The sequence below is a fragment of the Cherax quadricarinatus genome, chromosome 38, assembly GCF_038502225.1.
Source record: "Cherax quadricarinatus isolate ZL_2023a chromosome 38, ASM3850222v1, whole genome shotgun sequence".
Lineage (NCBI taxonomy): Eukaryota > Metazoa > Arthropoda > Malacostraca > Decapoda > Parastacidae > Cherax > Cherax quadricarinatus.
The window spans coordinates 23632985-23645193 of NC_091329.1; the positions used below are offsets into that span (position 1 = coordinate 23632985).

The 12209-nt window shown below is 35.8% G+C and overlaps 1 protein-coding gene across 1 annotated transcript in view; it reads left to right on the forward strand.

Annotated features, from left to right (window-relative positions):
• Positions 1–12209, forward strand: part of Mpp6 (M-phase phosphoprotein 6) — a 36839-nt gene that overhangs the window by 23366 nt on the left and 1264 nt on the right. Inside the window, exon 3 of the mRNA XM_070092181.1 lies at positions 5120–5254. Coding sequence (XP_069948282.1) covers positions 5120–5254 — 135 coding nt within the window. The remainder of the gene's footprint in view (positions 1–5119; positions 5255–12209) is intronic.

Below are 12209 nucleotides of genomic sequence, written 5' to 3' on the forward strand. Positions count from 1 at the left end.
ACTCTGAAGGAGGGGTGTTAATGTTGCAGTTTAAAAAACTGCAGTGTAAAGCACCCTTCTGGCAAGACAGTGATGGAGTGAATGATGGTGAAAGTTTTTCTTTTTCAGGCCACCCTGCCTTGGTGGGAATTGGGCAGTGTGCTAATAAAAAAAAATAGATATAGAGAGAGAGAGATATTGATTGATTTTAAGAGAACGCTCTGCAAGCATCTGGAGTCCAATATGCTTCTAACAAATGTCAGAAATATTGCCTGAACAATTGTTGTAACCTTCAAGAGCAAACTGGATCACCTCTGCCAAGGACCAGATCAGTCATGTGGTGGATATGTTGGCCAGTGGGACAGACAGCAACATCTTGGTTGAACAGGCAATCAACAGAAGAGCTAGCTAGGCCTCAGACTGGACTGTGGGTATAGAACAACTCTCAAAACTGGTGGCACTATACCACAATAAGTAGAATTGACCTTTCTCTAAGCAAGAGAGGAGAAGCATCCTCTTTGAACAGTGTGTGTGGGGAGGGGTACGCAAGGTGGAAGGGTTTGGCATTTTGCTTTTTTATTATAATTATAAAGCCCTTTAAATACAGTGGAACCTCTACTTGCAAGTTTAATCTGTTCCATGACCTTGCTCGCAACTGGATTTGCTCGTTTGCAGAGTAAATTTTCCTCATTTAAATTAATTGAAATGCAATTAATCCATTCCAATGGAATTCTGTACTTCAATAATTTCGCTAATATCAACTCTACGGCTTATTTATCCATCTCACTTCATCTTATATGACATAATAAACAATATAAATAACATAGAAATCTGATACATACTCTAAAATGAGTAAAATATGTCATTCATGTAGTGGTATGGGCAGTGTCGGCGGTGGACGAGAGTTTGTCTGGAGACTGGGCAAAATACTTCATGAATAATTTTGCTAGTATCATCTATACGGCTTATTTATCTATCACAGTTCATCTAATATGACATAACAGTGTAAATAACGTAGAAACCTGATATATACTCTAGAATGAATAAAATACGTCATTCATGTAGTGGTATGGGCGGTGTCGGCGGCCGACAGGAGTTTGTCTGGAGACAGGACAACATACTACTAGAATATTTTGCTATGATCAACTCTACAGCTTATTTATCTATCACAGTTCTTCTAATATGAAATAATAAACAATATAAATCGCATAGAAACCTGATGTCTACTCTAGAATGAAGAAAATCTGTCATTATGTAACAGGTGGAGGCGGCCACAACCGCTCCCTCTTTGTTGTGGTAAACACTGCTATCTAGTGACGGCCTTTTGAAGCCATCTATTATTATAATTATTATATGTAGTACATTATTATTATATATGTATTATTATTATACATATTATTATTATATATGTATTATTATTATACATATGTATTATTATTATTGTATTATTATTATTATACATATTATTATTATTATTATTATTATTATTATTATTATTATTATTATTATTATTATTATTATTACATATTATTATTATTATTATATAAATAATTTGTAATTTTTATTCACACAAGAAATATAAGATTTACTGTTATTTCTTATTGCAATAATTGTATAAATAATGTCAACCCATTCATGACTGCATATTGGAATGGACAGTGACATAATTTGTTTACTCTTAAACATAGCCACGCAATGGACCATTTCTTCTACGTTGAGCTCAATTTCAAGGTACTTTTCGTTGTGAAAGCAATCAAAATCACATCTATTTCTGTAATATATCTTCCATTTTATCAAATGAGACCAAAAAAACGAGAATACAACCATAAAAACCATATGAATATACCGCTAAGGGGTGGCTAATTGCTAAGAAGTGAACTCCATTATTTATGCTTAGATTTCTTTCATTTTTGGTGTACATTAACCCTTTGAGGGTTTCGGACGTACTACTACGGCTTACGACCCAGGGTTTTTGACGTACTAGTACTCCTAAATTCTAGCGCCCTCAAATCTAGTGGGAGAAAGCTGGTAGGCCTCAATATGAAAGAATGGGTCTATGTGGTCAGTGTGCACGGTATAAAAAAAATCCTGCAGCACACAGTGCATAATGAGAAAAAAAAAACTTTGACCGTTTTTTTGGAATAAAACAGCGACTTTGCACTGTATTTTCGTATGGTATTTATTGTTGTATTCTAGTTTTCTTGGTCTCATTTTATAGAATGGAAGGCATATCATAGAAATTGAGATGATCTTGACTGGTTTTACAATGAAAAGTACCTTGAAATTGAGCTCAAAGTAGCAGAAATGTTTGATTTTTACCAAAGTTCAAAAGTAAACAAATCATGCCAAGCGTCCAATACACGTCAACTGGTGAGTCTAATATTCTTTTGCAAGTGCGCCAATATGATTCATACCATTTTTTACACTAATGCAGTAGTCTGCATAACAGTAAACCTTCTATTTTTTGTGAGAATAAAAATTCAAAGTGGAAAGCAAAAGAATGTAAGAGGGGCCTTGAGACGTGACTAATGAACAGAGGAAATGTCATTTTAGTGCCAGGAATGTATTTCTTGTTTGTTCTGGACCGTATTCGGAAATTGGCATCTTTTGAAATTTGTGTGAAATTGGCAAAATTGCTAAATTCTGACCACTGAACTGGATAGTTGAAATTGGTAAATGGGTGGTTTATTGCATTCATTCAATAGAAAATATGGAGTTCTAGCGAAATATTCATGTTTTTTGTCGACTAGTACAGTGGAGCTGGCTGAAAATGGGGCTCAAAGTGGGCAAAATCGCCGATCCGTAAACATCGTCAAGACCGCTAACTTCGCGAGAGCATAATTCCATAAGTTTTCCATCAAATTTCATATTTTTGGTGTCATTATGATTGGGAAAAGATTCTCTATCTTTTCATAAGAAAAAATTATTTTTTTTTTTTTTAAATTTGGCCGACCCTGAGAACGAGTCTCGGAGAGGGCCTGTCGACCCTCAAAGGGTTAAGAAGCATCTTTCCATCATACATTGCCCAAGTTTCAATAAGATAGTCCAACAAACAAATGAGATACAATTCTCGAGATAAAGAGCAAGAGCCCCTCACCAGTGTCAAGGAACCTGTCTGAGGTCTGCTCGCTTGTGGAAATTTTGCTCGCGTATGGAAGCAAAAAATTGACCCATCAACTGCTCGTATTTATAAAAACTCGCACATGGACACGCTCGCAAGTAGAGGTTCCACTGTACTTACCAGCTTAGTCAAATTTAAAATCAAAATAAAGTACTGAGATAACACCTATAGTAACCCCCTTCTGTGTCTGCAAGGGAGGCAGTCTTTGAGAAGCTTGTGGATGATGGCTTTGCACATACAGAACCTGTATTTCAGTGGGAGAAATAAGGGTCATTAACCTTTGTTGACAAGCATATTATTAGTAGAAAATGTGCAGTTCTTAGTTTTAGTGTAATATAAAAGGTGATATATAATAGACATACATGGTCATGGTAATGAATATGATATTGTGTATATGGACTTCAGTAAGGCTTTTGATAAGAGTTCCACACCAGAGGCTATTGAGGAAACTTAGGGCACACGCAATAGGAGGAGAAATTTTTTCCTGGGTAGATGCATGGCTGACAAATAGACAGCAGAGAGTTTGCATAAATGGGGAGAAATTAGAATGGGGGCACGTCACAAGCGGTGTTCCTCAGGGGTCAGTGTTGGGCCCGTTGTTGTTCACAATTTACATAAACGACATAGATGAGGGAATAAATAGCGACATAAGCAAATTTGCTGATGACACCAAAATAGGCCATCCAATTCATTCTAATGAGGACATTAGAGCACTCCAGGATGATTTGAATAGACTGACGCAATGGTCGGAGAAGTGGCAGATGCAGTTTAATATTGACAAATGCAAAGTTCTAAATGTTGGACAGTTAAATAACCATGCCACATATAAACTAAATAATGTAAATCTTAATACTACCGATTGCGAAAAGGATTTAGGAGTTCTGGTTAGCAGTAACCTAAAACCAAGACAACAGTGCATTAGTGTTCGCAATAAAGCTTACAGAATTCTTGGCTTCATATCTAGAAGTATAAATAATAGAAGTCCTCAGGTTGTTCTTAACTCTATATATCCTTGGTTAGGCCTCATTTAGACTATGCTGCTCAGTTCTGGTCACCGTATTACAGAATGGATATAAATGCTCTGGAAAACGTACAGAGGAGGATGACAAAGATGATCCCATGTATCAGAAATCTTCCCTATGAGGATAGACTGAGGGCCCTGAATCTGCACTCTCTCTCGAAAGGCATAGAATAAGGGGGGATATGATCGAGGTGTATAAATGGAAAACAGGAATAAATAAAGGGGATGTAAATAGTGTGCTGAAAATTTCCAGCCAAGACAGGACTCGCAGCAATGGTTTCAAGTTGGAAAAATTCAGATTCAGGAAGGATATAGGAAAGCACTGGTTTGGTAATAGAGTTGTGGATGAGTGGAACAAGCTCCCGAGTACAGTTATTGAGGCTAAAATGTTGTGTAGTTTTAAAAATAGGTTAGATAAATACATGAGTTGGTGTGGGTGGGTGTGAGTTGGACCTGACTAGCTTGTGCTGCTGGGTATGGTAGAGTGCTCCATCCTTGAGTGGGGATGACCAGACTGGGTGGGTCATTGGGATAATCTGGGGGTGGGTCATTGGTCTAATCCAGGAGGGGGGGACATGGACCTGCTCCGCATGGGTCAGTAGGCCTGTTGCAGTGTTCCTTCTTTCTTATGTTCTTATAACATGTTGTATGTGGGTTCCTGATAATGGCATATGTTTAAGTTCATGGTTTTGCGAATTTCATGAGTGGATAATGCATCGATACCTTATCCAAGTGTTCTAGGTCCTGAAACCTGCCTGTGTATAATGGTCATTTTTTGATAAGAGATCTTGCCTGCTGGTAAGTGTGCGAATGAGATGTGAACAGAGTACAGTATAGAATTCATGTGTAGCATTGAAATGCCCTTCCACTTTTAATAAAAAGGCATTTGTTTTATTACAGCATAAATAATTATGTTTTAATGTATAATTTAAAAATATAATAATGATAATTTAAGATGAAAAAAATATGATTTTTAACTCTAATAATAATATTTACAGAGACCGGATTCTAATGGTTAACTCTTACTATGACTGCATGGACTTCTTGCCATGTCGTTTATCCTTTGGGGGAATGGACCAAGACATTGAGAAATTAAATGAAGGCAGATTGACAGGAATATACAAGGTCAAAGAGTAAGTTATTCTTTCTGTTATATTTTTGTATATATTTTGAGGATATTGAAATTATTGGTTGTTATAGATGTATGTACCTAATATAGACCTGTATGGTGGGACCTTAAAAAAAATACCTGTTCTTGCATACTTGCTCATTTCACTAAGAACTAAAATTAATATACGTATATTATTTACACTTTGTAAAGTGATTAATGACATTTAAAGTGGAAAGAGCACTGAGCACTTATGGAAGACAGTATCGAGTAGATATAGAACTCAAGAAAGCATATTAAAGAGAGCTAGGGACATGAAACAAGAAGCCTTCAAGTACATGTCAGTTCAACAAGATCTATCATAGGAGGAATGAATAACAATAAATGATTATATAGAAACTGCCACAAGATAAAGTGATTCAAGATTTGAAACTGAAAGGAGTATTTTTTTCAGAGAGTAACATGTGGACCAACCTGTCAAATTATTTATTAAGGCAATGAATAGCAGATAAGGATAAAATTAATCAGTAAGATTCAAGAGGAACTAAGAGGGAGAATCTAATTTTTTTTTTTTTTTTTTTTTTTTTTTTTTTTTTTTTTTTTTTTTTTTTTTTTTTTTTTTTTTTTTTTTTTTTTAGAAAAATTTATGTGCACTTACCAAGCCTGTTTCTTGTTAAATTGACTTACTGGCAGTGGTGTGTAATCCTAAGAAACAAGGTAAGCATTGCTTACCTTGCTTCTTAAGAAAGTAGTGGTTTTTATGGTGAAACGTGCTGCTGAAGTGGGAGCAGGGTAACATTTATGAAGGGATTTTGGGGAAATAGGTTATTGGGACTTGAGCCTTGGAGGTGAGAAATACTGATTGAAGGATAGGGATGGTACAGTTTGGAAGGTCATTTGAATGGCAATGTCTGTTTATGTCTTGACAAGACATCACAGTTGAGTGAATAGATTTCCTTTTTGAGGACAGCTGGTGTGTGTTAAAAAACATAGTAAATCCTTTGTAGATGAATGGTTCAGAGAACCGACATGTTGATAAATTAGACACATGTGCAACTCTTGGGTATCTTTATTGAGGAAACGTTTTGCCACACAGTGGCTTCATCAGTCCATGCATAGGAGAAACTTGAAGAACAGGATTGATGGACTGAACACATCGACTCAAGGTTGAGGGACTGATTACCTCATTCTCCTCCTGTTCTTCAAGTTTCTCCTATGTATGGACTGATGAAGCCACTGTGTGGCGAAACGTTTCCTCAATAAAGATACCCAAGAGTTGCACATGTGTCTAATTTATCATAGTAAATCCTTAATTTAGCAAACTAATAAGAAGGGAGAATGGGTGGCTGGTAATGATAATTGTGGTGGACAAAGATAAGATTGTTTTGCCAGGAGCATAACAATAACTGCCAATTCTGTAACCAACAGATTTTGTCTCTCATTCCTAAATCAGTTGGCCCAGCAGATTTTGTCCCATATATCCAAAGTGAATTAGAGCAAGGTCTGTTAACCAGTAAACTGTGGAAAGCCATTCTTATGGCTCACTGGGTGCCTATGGCTCACTTTATAGTGGCTTCAACTTGCACTCTTGAGGGACCAGGGTTCGATCCTTGGACGAGCAGAAACATTGGTCATGTTTCCTTACACTTTTTACCCAGTTCACATAGTATGTAGGTACCTGTATGTGAGGTGACTAGTGCGAGTTGCATCCTGGGGGAGAGAATTAAAGGACCCCAATTGACAATAATAAGACAGTCTGATGACATCCTGATTTTATTGGAGGATTATCCTGGGTTACTAATCCTCTGGGTTAATTCAGACAAAATCATCGTCATCTTTGCTTGTGCTTTTGTACGTTTCTGTCTTTTTTTTTTTTTTGACCATTTCTAACATATGTCCACTATGTACAGTGACTATAGATGCTATTAAAATTCACGCAGTGTGTGGAACAAGGAATAAGACACAGTGGTGTCTCACAAGATTTGCAAAAAATCTTGTATCTTTGCAGTGTGGAGGTCTTTCTATGATGTAAGCATACATCTCTGAGCCTTTATCTTCTCTCCAGAAGGAGGAATTAGTGATAGGTATTGATTGTGATTACCAGGCCACGGAAAAGATGTAATTTGAAGAATTAAGACACTTATGCAACATATGGGAATCTTTATTGAAGAAACGTTTCGCCACACAGTGGCTTCATCACCTGACTACAGTATATAAGCCACTGCTACGGTCCTGTGCTGTACTTTCTACAAGACTGATGGACAGAACACATCAACTCCAGGCTGAGGAACTGATTACCTGAAACTCCTCCTCTCCTTATACCTTCTTGCTTTGTATAAAACTGATGAAGCCACTGTGTGACGAAACGTTTCTTCAATAAAGATTCCCGTATGTTACATAAGTGTCTTAATTCTTCAATTTGTTGGTTTTCAAAACCATTCATCACATCTGTCAGACACTGCATCATCATGGGATCTTGATACAAAGAATTCTTCAAAGATTGTCCAATCTTTGGACGAAGACCTACTTAGACTAGTGGATGGTTCCACTATGACTCCGCCTCCTCCTGCTTCGTCCTACCTGACTACAGTATACGTATAAGCCACTGCTTCGGCCCTGTGCTGTACTTTCTACAAGATTGATGGACTGAACACCGATTCCAGGCTGAGGGACTGATTACCTCAAACTCCTCTTCTCCTTACACCTTCCTGCTTTGTATAAGACTGATGAAGCCACTGTGTGGCAAAACGTTTCTTCAGTAAAGATTCCCATATGTTGCATAAGTATCTTAATTCTTTAACTTGTCGGCTTTCAGAACCATTCGTCACAAAGATGAAATTTGTTTATCACTGCAGTGGTATGGTGCTGCAGTTGTGGGTTGTGAGTTGACTGAGTTTGATGTGGTATTATGGTCTTATCCTTTGCTCATATTCTCAAACCCATGGTTACTTCTGATGGGAGTGAAGGAGTTCATGTCATAAAGCTATGGCTACAAAAGCTGAGAGGGAAGTTGTTCCCATCATGCCCTGTGTGTGTGTGGGGGGGGGGGCAGGAATTTTTATATACATTGCACATCTGGTCTAAAATTTCAGCCCAGCAAATTTGAGAGTGCTGTGTATTATGCATACTAGTACATCATTGATGTAGGTACCATGTATGTATACTAGTACATCACAGATAGCTTAGTGGTTAAAGGTTAAATAAGTATACAATATATGATGTAGGGCGAAATGACAGTAGTTTGTTGGATTATGTATTGGTAGATAAAAGACTATTGAGTAGACTTCAGGATGTACGTGTTTATAGAGGGGCCACAGATATATCAGATCACTTTTTAGTTGTAGCTACACTGAGAGTAAAAGGTAGATGGGATACAAGGAAAATAGAAGCATCAGGGAAGAGAGAGGTGAAGGTTTATAAACTAAAAGAGGAGGCAGTTAGGGTAAGATATAAACAGCTATTGGAGGATAGATGGGCTAATGAGAGCATAGGCAATGGGGTCGAAGAGGTATGGGGTAGGTTTAAAAATGTAGTGTTAAAGTGTTCAGCAGAAGTTTGTGGTTACAGGAAAGTGGGTGCAGGAGGGAAGAGGAGCGATTGGTGGAATGATGATAGAGTTTTCCAGGTTTTTTTCATATCACCTTTGATGTTATGTAATCTATTTTCATAATACAATTTTTTAGATCTTCTTATCAGGCTGGTAAGTGCTGACGAGTAACGTTTAGACTGTTCTCTAGTTATTTGGCCCATTCTATAATGTTTTTCATATTTGTACTTTGTGTTAATGGATTTGAGGATGCTTGGTGTTAGCCAGGAGTTATTCAGTCTCTTTGCTGTGATCTGTTTAGTTTTTTTGGGCAATGTTTGTTATAGAGGCTTTGGGCTTATTTTTAGAAAATTATTTATACATTCTTTCATATCTGTATGTGTTTCGATCTCATTTTTCCAATCGATGTTATTCATAGCTGCTATAAAGTTGTTAACTGCTGTCTCGTTATGTAGTCTGAAGGTTACTTTAGTGATGTCTTGTGGCAGTTTGCCCATATTAGTTATGAGAAAGGTTGGGTAGTGGTCTGTAGTGTTGTCTGTGATTATGTCTGATTTTAAAGGGGATATGGTGTTTGTCCAGATGTGGTCTATTAAGGAGATGCTTGTCTCAGTGATTCTTGTAGGTTTAGATATTGCTGGTAGCAACAGGCAGTTACTCATTGTGTTTGTGAATTCGGTTACTTGTGGGTCCTGGTCGTGTAGTATGTTTATGTTGAAATCTGTTAGTAGTAGGTGGTCTTTATTCATGTGTGCATCAGTAATCATGTTTCCTAGTTTTTCACTAAAGTGATAAATGTTTGACTGTGGTACTCTGTAGATGTTTATAACTGTGAGGGGTTTTTGCAGGTCTTTTGATTTAAATTTGGCTATGATATATTCTCCATGTTCATCCCTTGTGCAAGATTTTTGATGCATTTGAGTTGATTTGTGTAGTATATAGCTGTTCCTCCCCCTTGCTGGTCTGTTCTACAGTTGTGTATGGCCATGTAGCCAGGAATAGTATAGACATCTGTAATATCAGGCTTAAGCCAGGTTTCTGAGAGTGTAATGATTGATAATTTAGATTGAAGGGAATTGAGTAATGCTGTGAGGTCATCATAATGTTTGCTCAAGGATCTGATATTGTAGGTAAAGATGGTTATGTTATTGTTTGCACTGAGTAATGTCTTTGCTTGGTCTGCTGTGTAGTAATTAGTTACTGTATGATTCGTGTATTTCATTTAGTAAAAAGTTTACATCAGGATCTATGTCTGTAATCATAGGATGAGAGTAATTTTACAAACTAGAGATTTTCTGAGTAAAATAATATAAGAGTTATATTTAATCTACAACTAGACTTATGAATAAGACTCTGTAATTATTCTAAATCTTGTACAAAATTAAAAGAAAAAGGGATTATTACAGTACAAATAATTCAGTTAAATAATTAAGCATCTAATAGCACCTTAATTATTTTAACAAACGTGAGTTTGTGAACTATGGTAGATATTTACAGCTAGAACAAAGGAACTAGTGGATATAATAATAAATGAATGTATTAAAAACAAAATCAGTAGCACCTGAGGTAGTCAATAGCACCTGGACTTATGAATAAGACTCTGTAATTATTCTGAACCTTGTAAAAATTTGAAAGAAAAAGGGACTATTACAGATAATTCAGTTATACACTTAAGCATCTAATAGCACCTTAATTTTTTCAACAAATATGAGTTTATGAACTACGGTAGATATTAACAGCTAGAATAAAGGGGCTAGTGAATATAATAATAAAAGAATGTATTAAAAACAAGAATGTATTAAAACAAAATCAGTAGCACCTGAGGTAGTCAGTAGCACCTGAGGTAGTCAGTAGCACCTGGAGTATTTTAATAAATGTGACTATATGGACAAGAGGGAAAAAAATATTAAATCTCCTGAGAGTTGCTCTTTAATTATTGTTAGAACTAGGAGTATAGCAATTACTGAATAAAGGGCAGTACAGTGTATTGCTTTATAGAGAATTATTTCAGGAGAAATGTAAAAAGGGACTAAATTAAGTAGTGGTGAAGAAACAACATTTAAATAGATTGACACTATGATATGAAATTAATCTGAGAGTAGGATTTGCCTGATAACAAACTTTGAGCAATTAATATCGCTAAAGAAATATTATTTGAGGTAGTTGATACTAGCTAGTGGAAAATGGTACAAGGAATTGCACTGTAATGTAGTAGAAGCATACACTAGTTTGTTATTTGTAGTTTAGGAGCAGAGGGAAAATTAGGTAAGATTGTAGAAGAACTATAACAGTGCTTAAGTAGGAATAAATGGTAATACAGAAATTATTAAAGAGTAAGCATCCTATTAACAAGTAATAAATTGTGAAAGGGAAATCTGGGAAGATAACACAAATTGGGTGACTGTATGTGACTGTATTTGTGTATACCTGAATAAACTTACTTACGAAGGGAATAATTTTCTACAGTTACCCCCAGTAACACATTTTCTCTTATGTTATTCTTGCCATCACTCATACAGGTTGTCTGGCTACCACATCTCATATTTATGTTTATTATTCTGCTGTGGGGTGTATTTATCATCTTTATATGTTATGTATCGTGTTTATTATAAAATTTTGAAAAAAATATCATAGAAGGATTAATGAAAATGTGTATATTAACGTAATATATGACATTTAATGAGACTCGGTGATTATTATTATCATCATCATCATCATTACTAATATGGCATAACTCGTACAAGTCGTCTGGCTACCACATCTCATATTTGTTTATTTATTCTACTGTGGGGTATATTTATCATCTTTATGTATTATGTATCGTGTTTATTATATAATTTTGAAAAAATATCATAGATGGATTAATGAAAATGTGTATATTAACTTAATATACGACATTTATTGAGACTCGGTGATTATTATTATTATTATTATTATTATTATTATTATTATTATTATTATTATTATTATTAATATGGTGTATCGAGACATAAGACACTCTTACTGATTTTAATGTGTACCGGCATGCCAGCACACTGTGTAAGTTTATTTAGGTACAGGTATACATAAGTATAATTATCAAAGTATATATAAAATATGAAATAACTTGAAAACACTTGAAATTTTGGAGTTTCTAGACATAATGGAGAGACTTAGTGCTTAAGGATCTCACGGAGAATATAAACAAACCGGGTGGGGCACAGTGACCGTATTAGAAAGTCAGGTAGGGGGAGCCGTATAGAGAGTTTTGGTCATAATTTGAAATGATCGTATTAGCAGAATGCCGTAAAGTGAAACACCGTAAAGCGGGGCCCTACTGTACTCTGATAATTATACTTATGTGTACCTGTACCTAAGTAAGCTTACACACTGTGCTAGCATACAGGTACACATTAAAATCACTAAGAGTGGCTACAATAAGTGGACAGAAGTA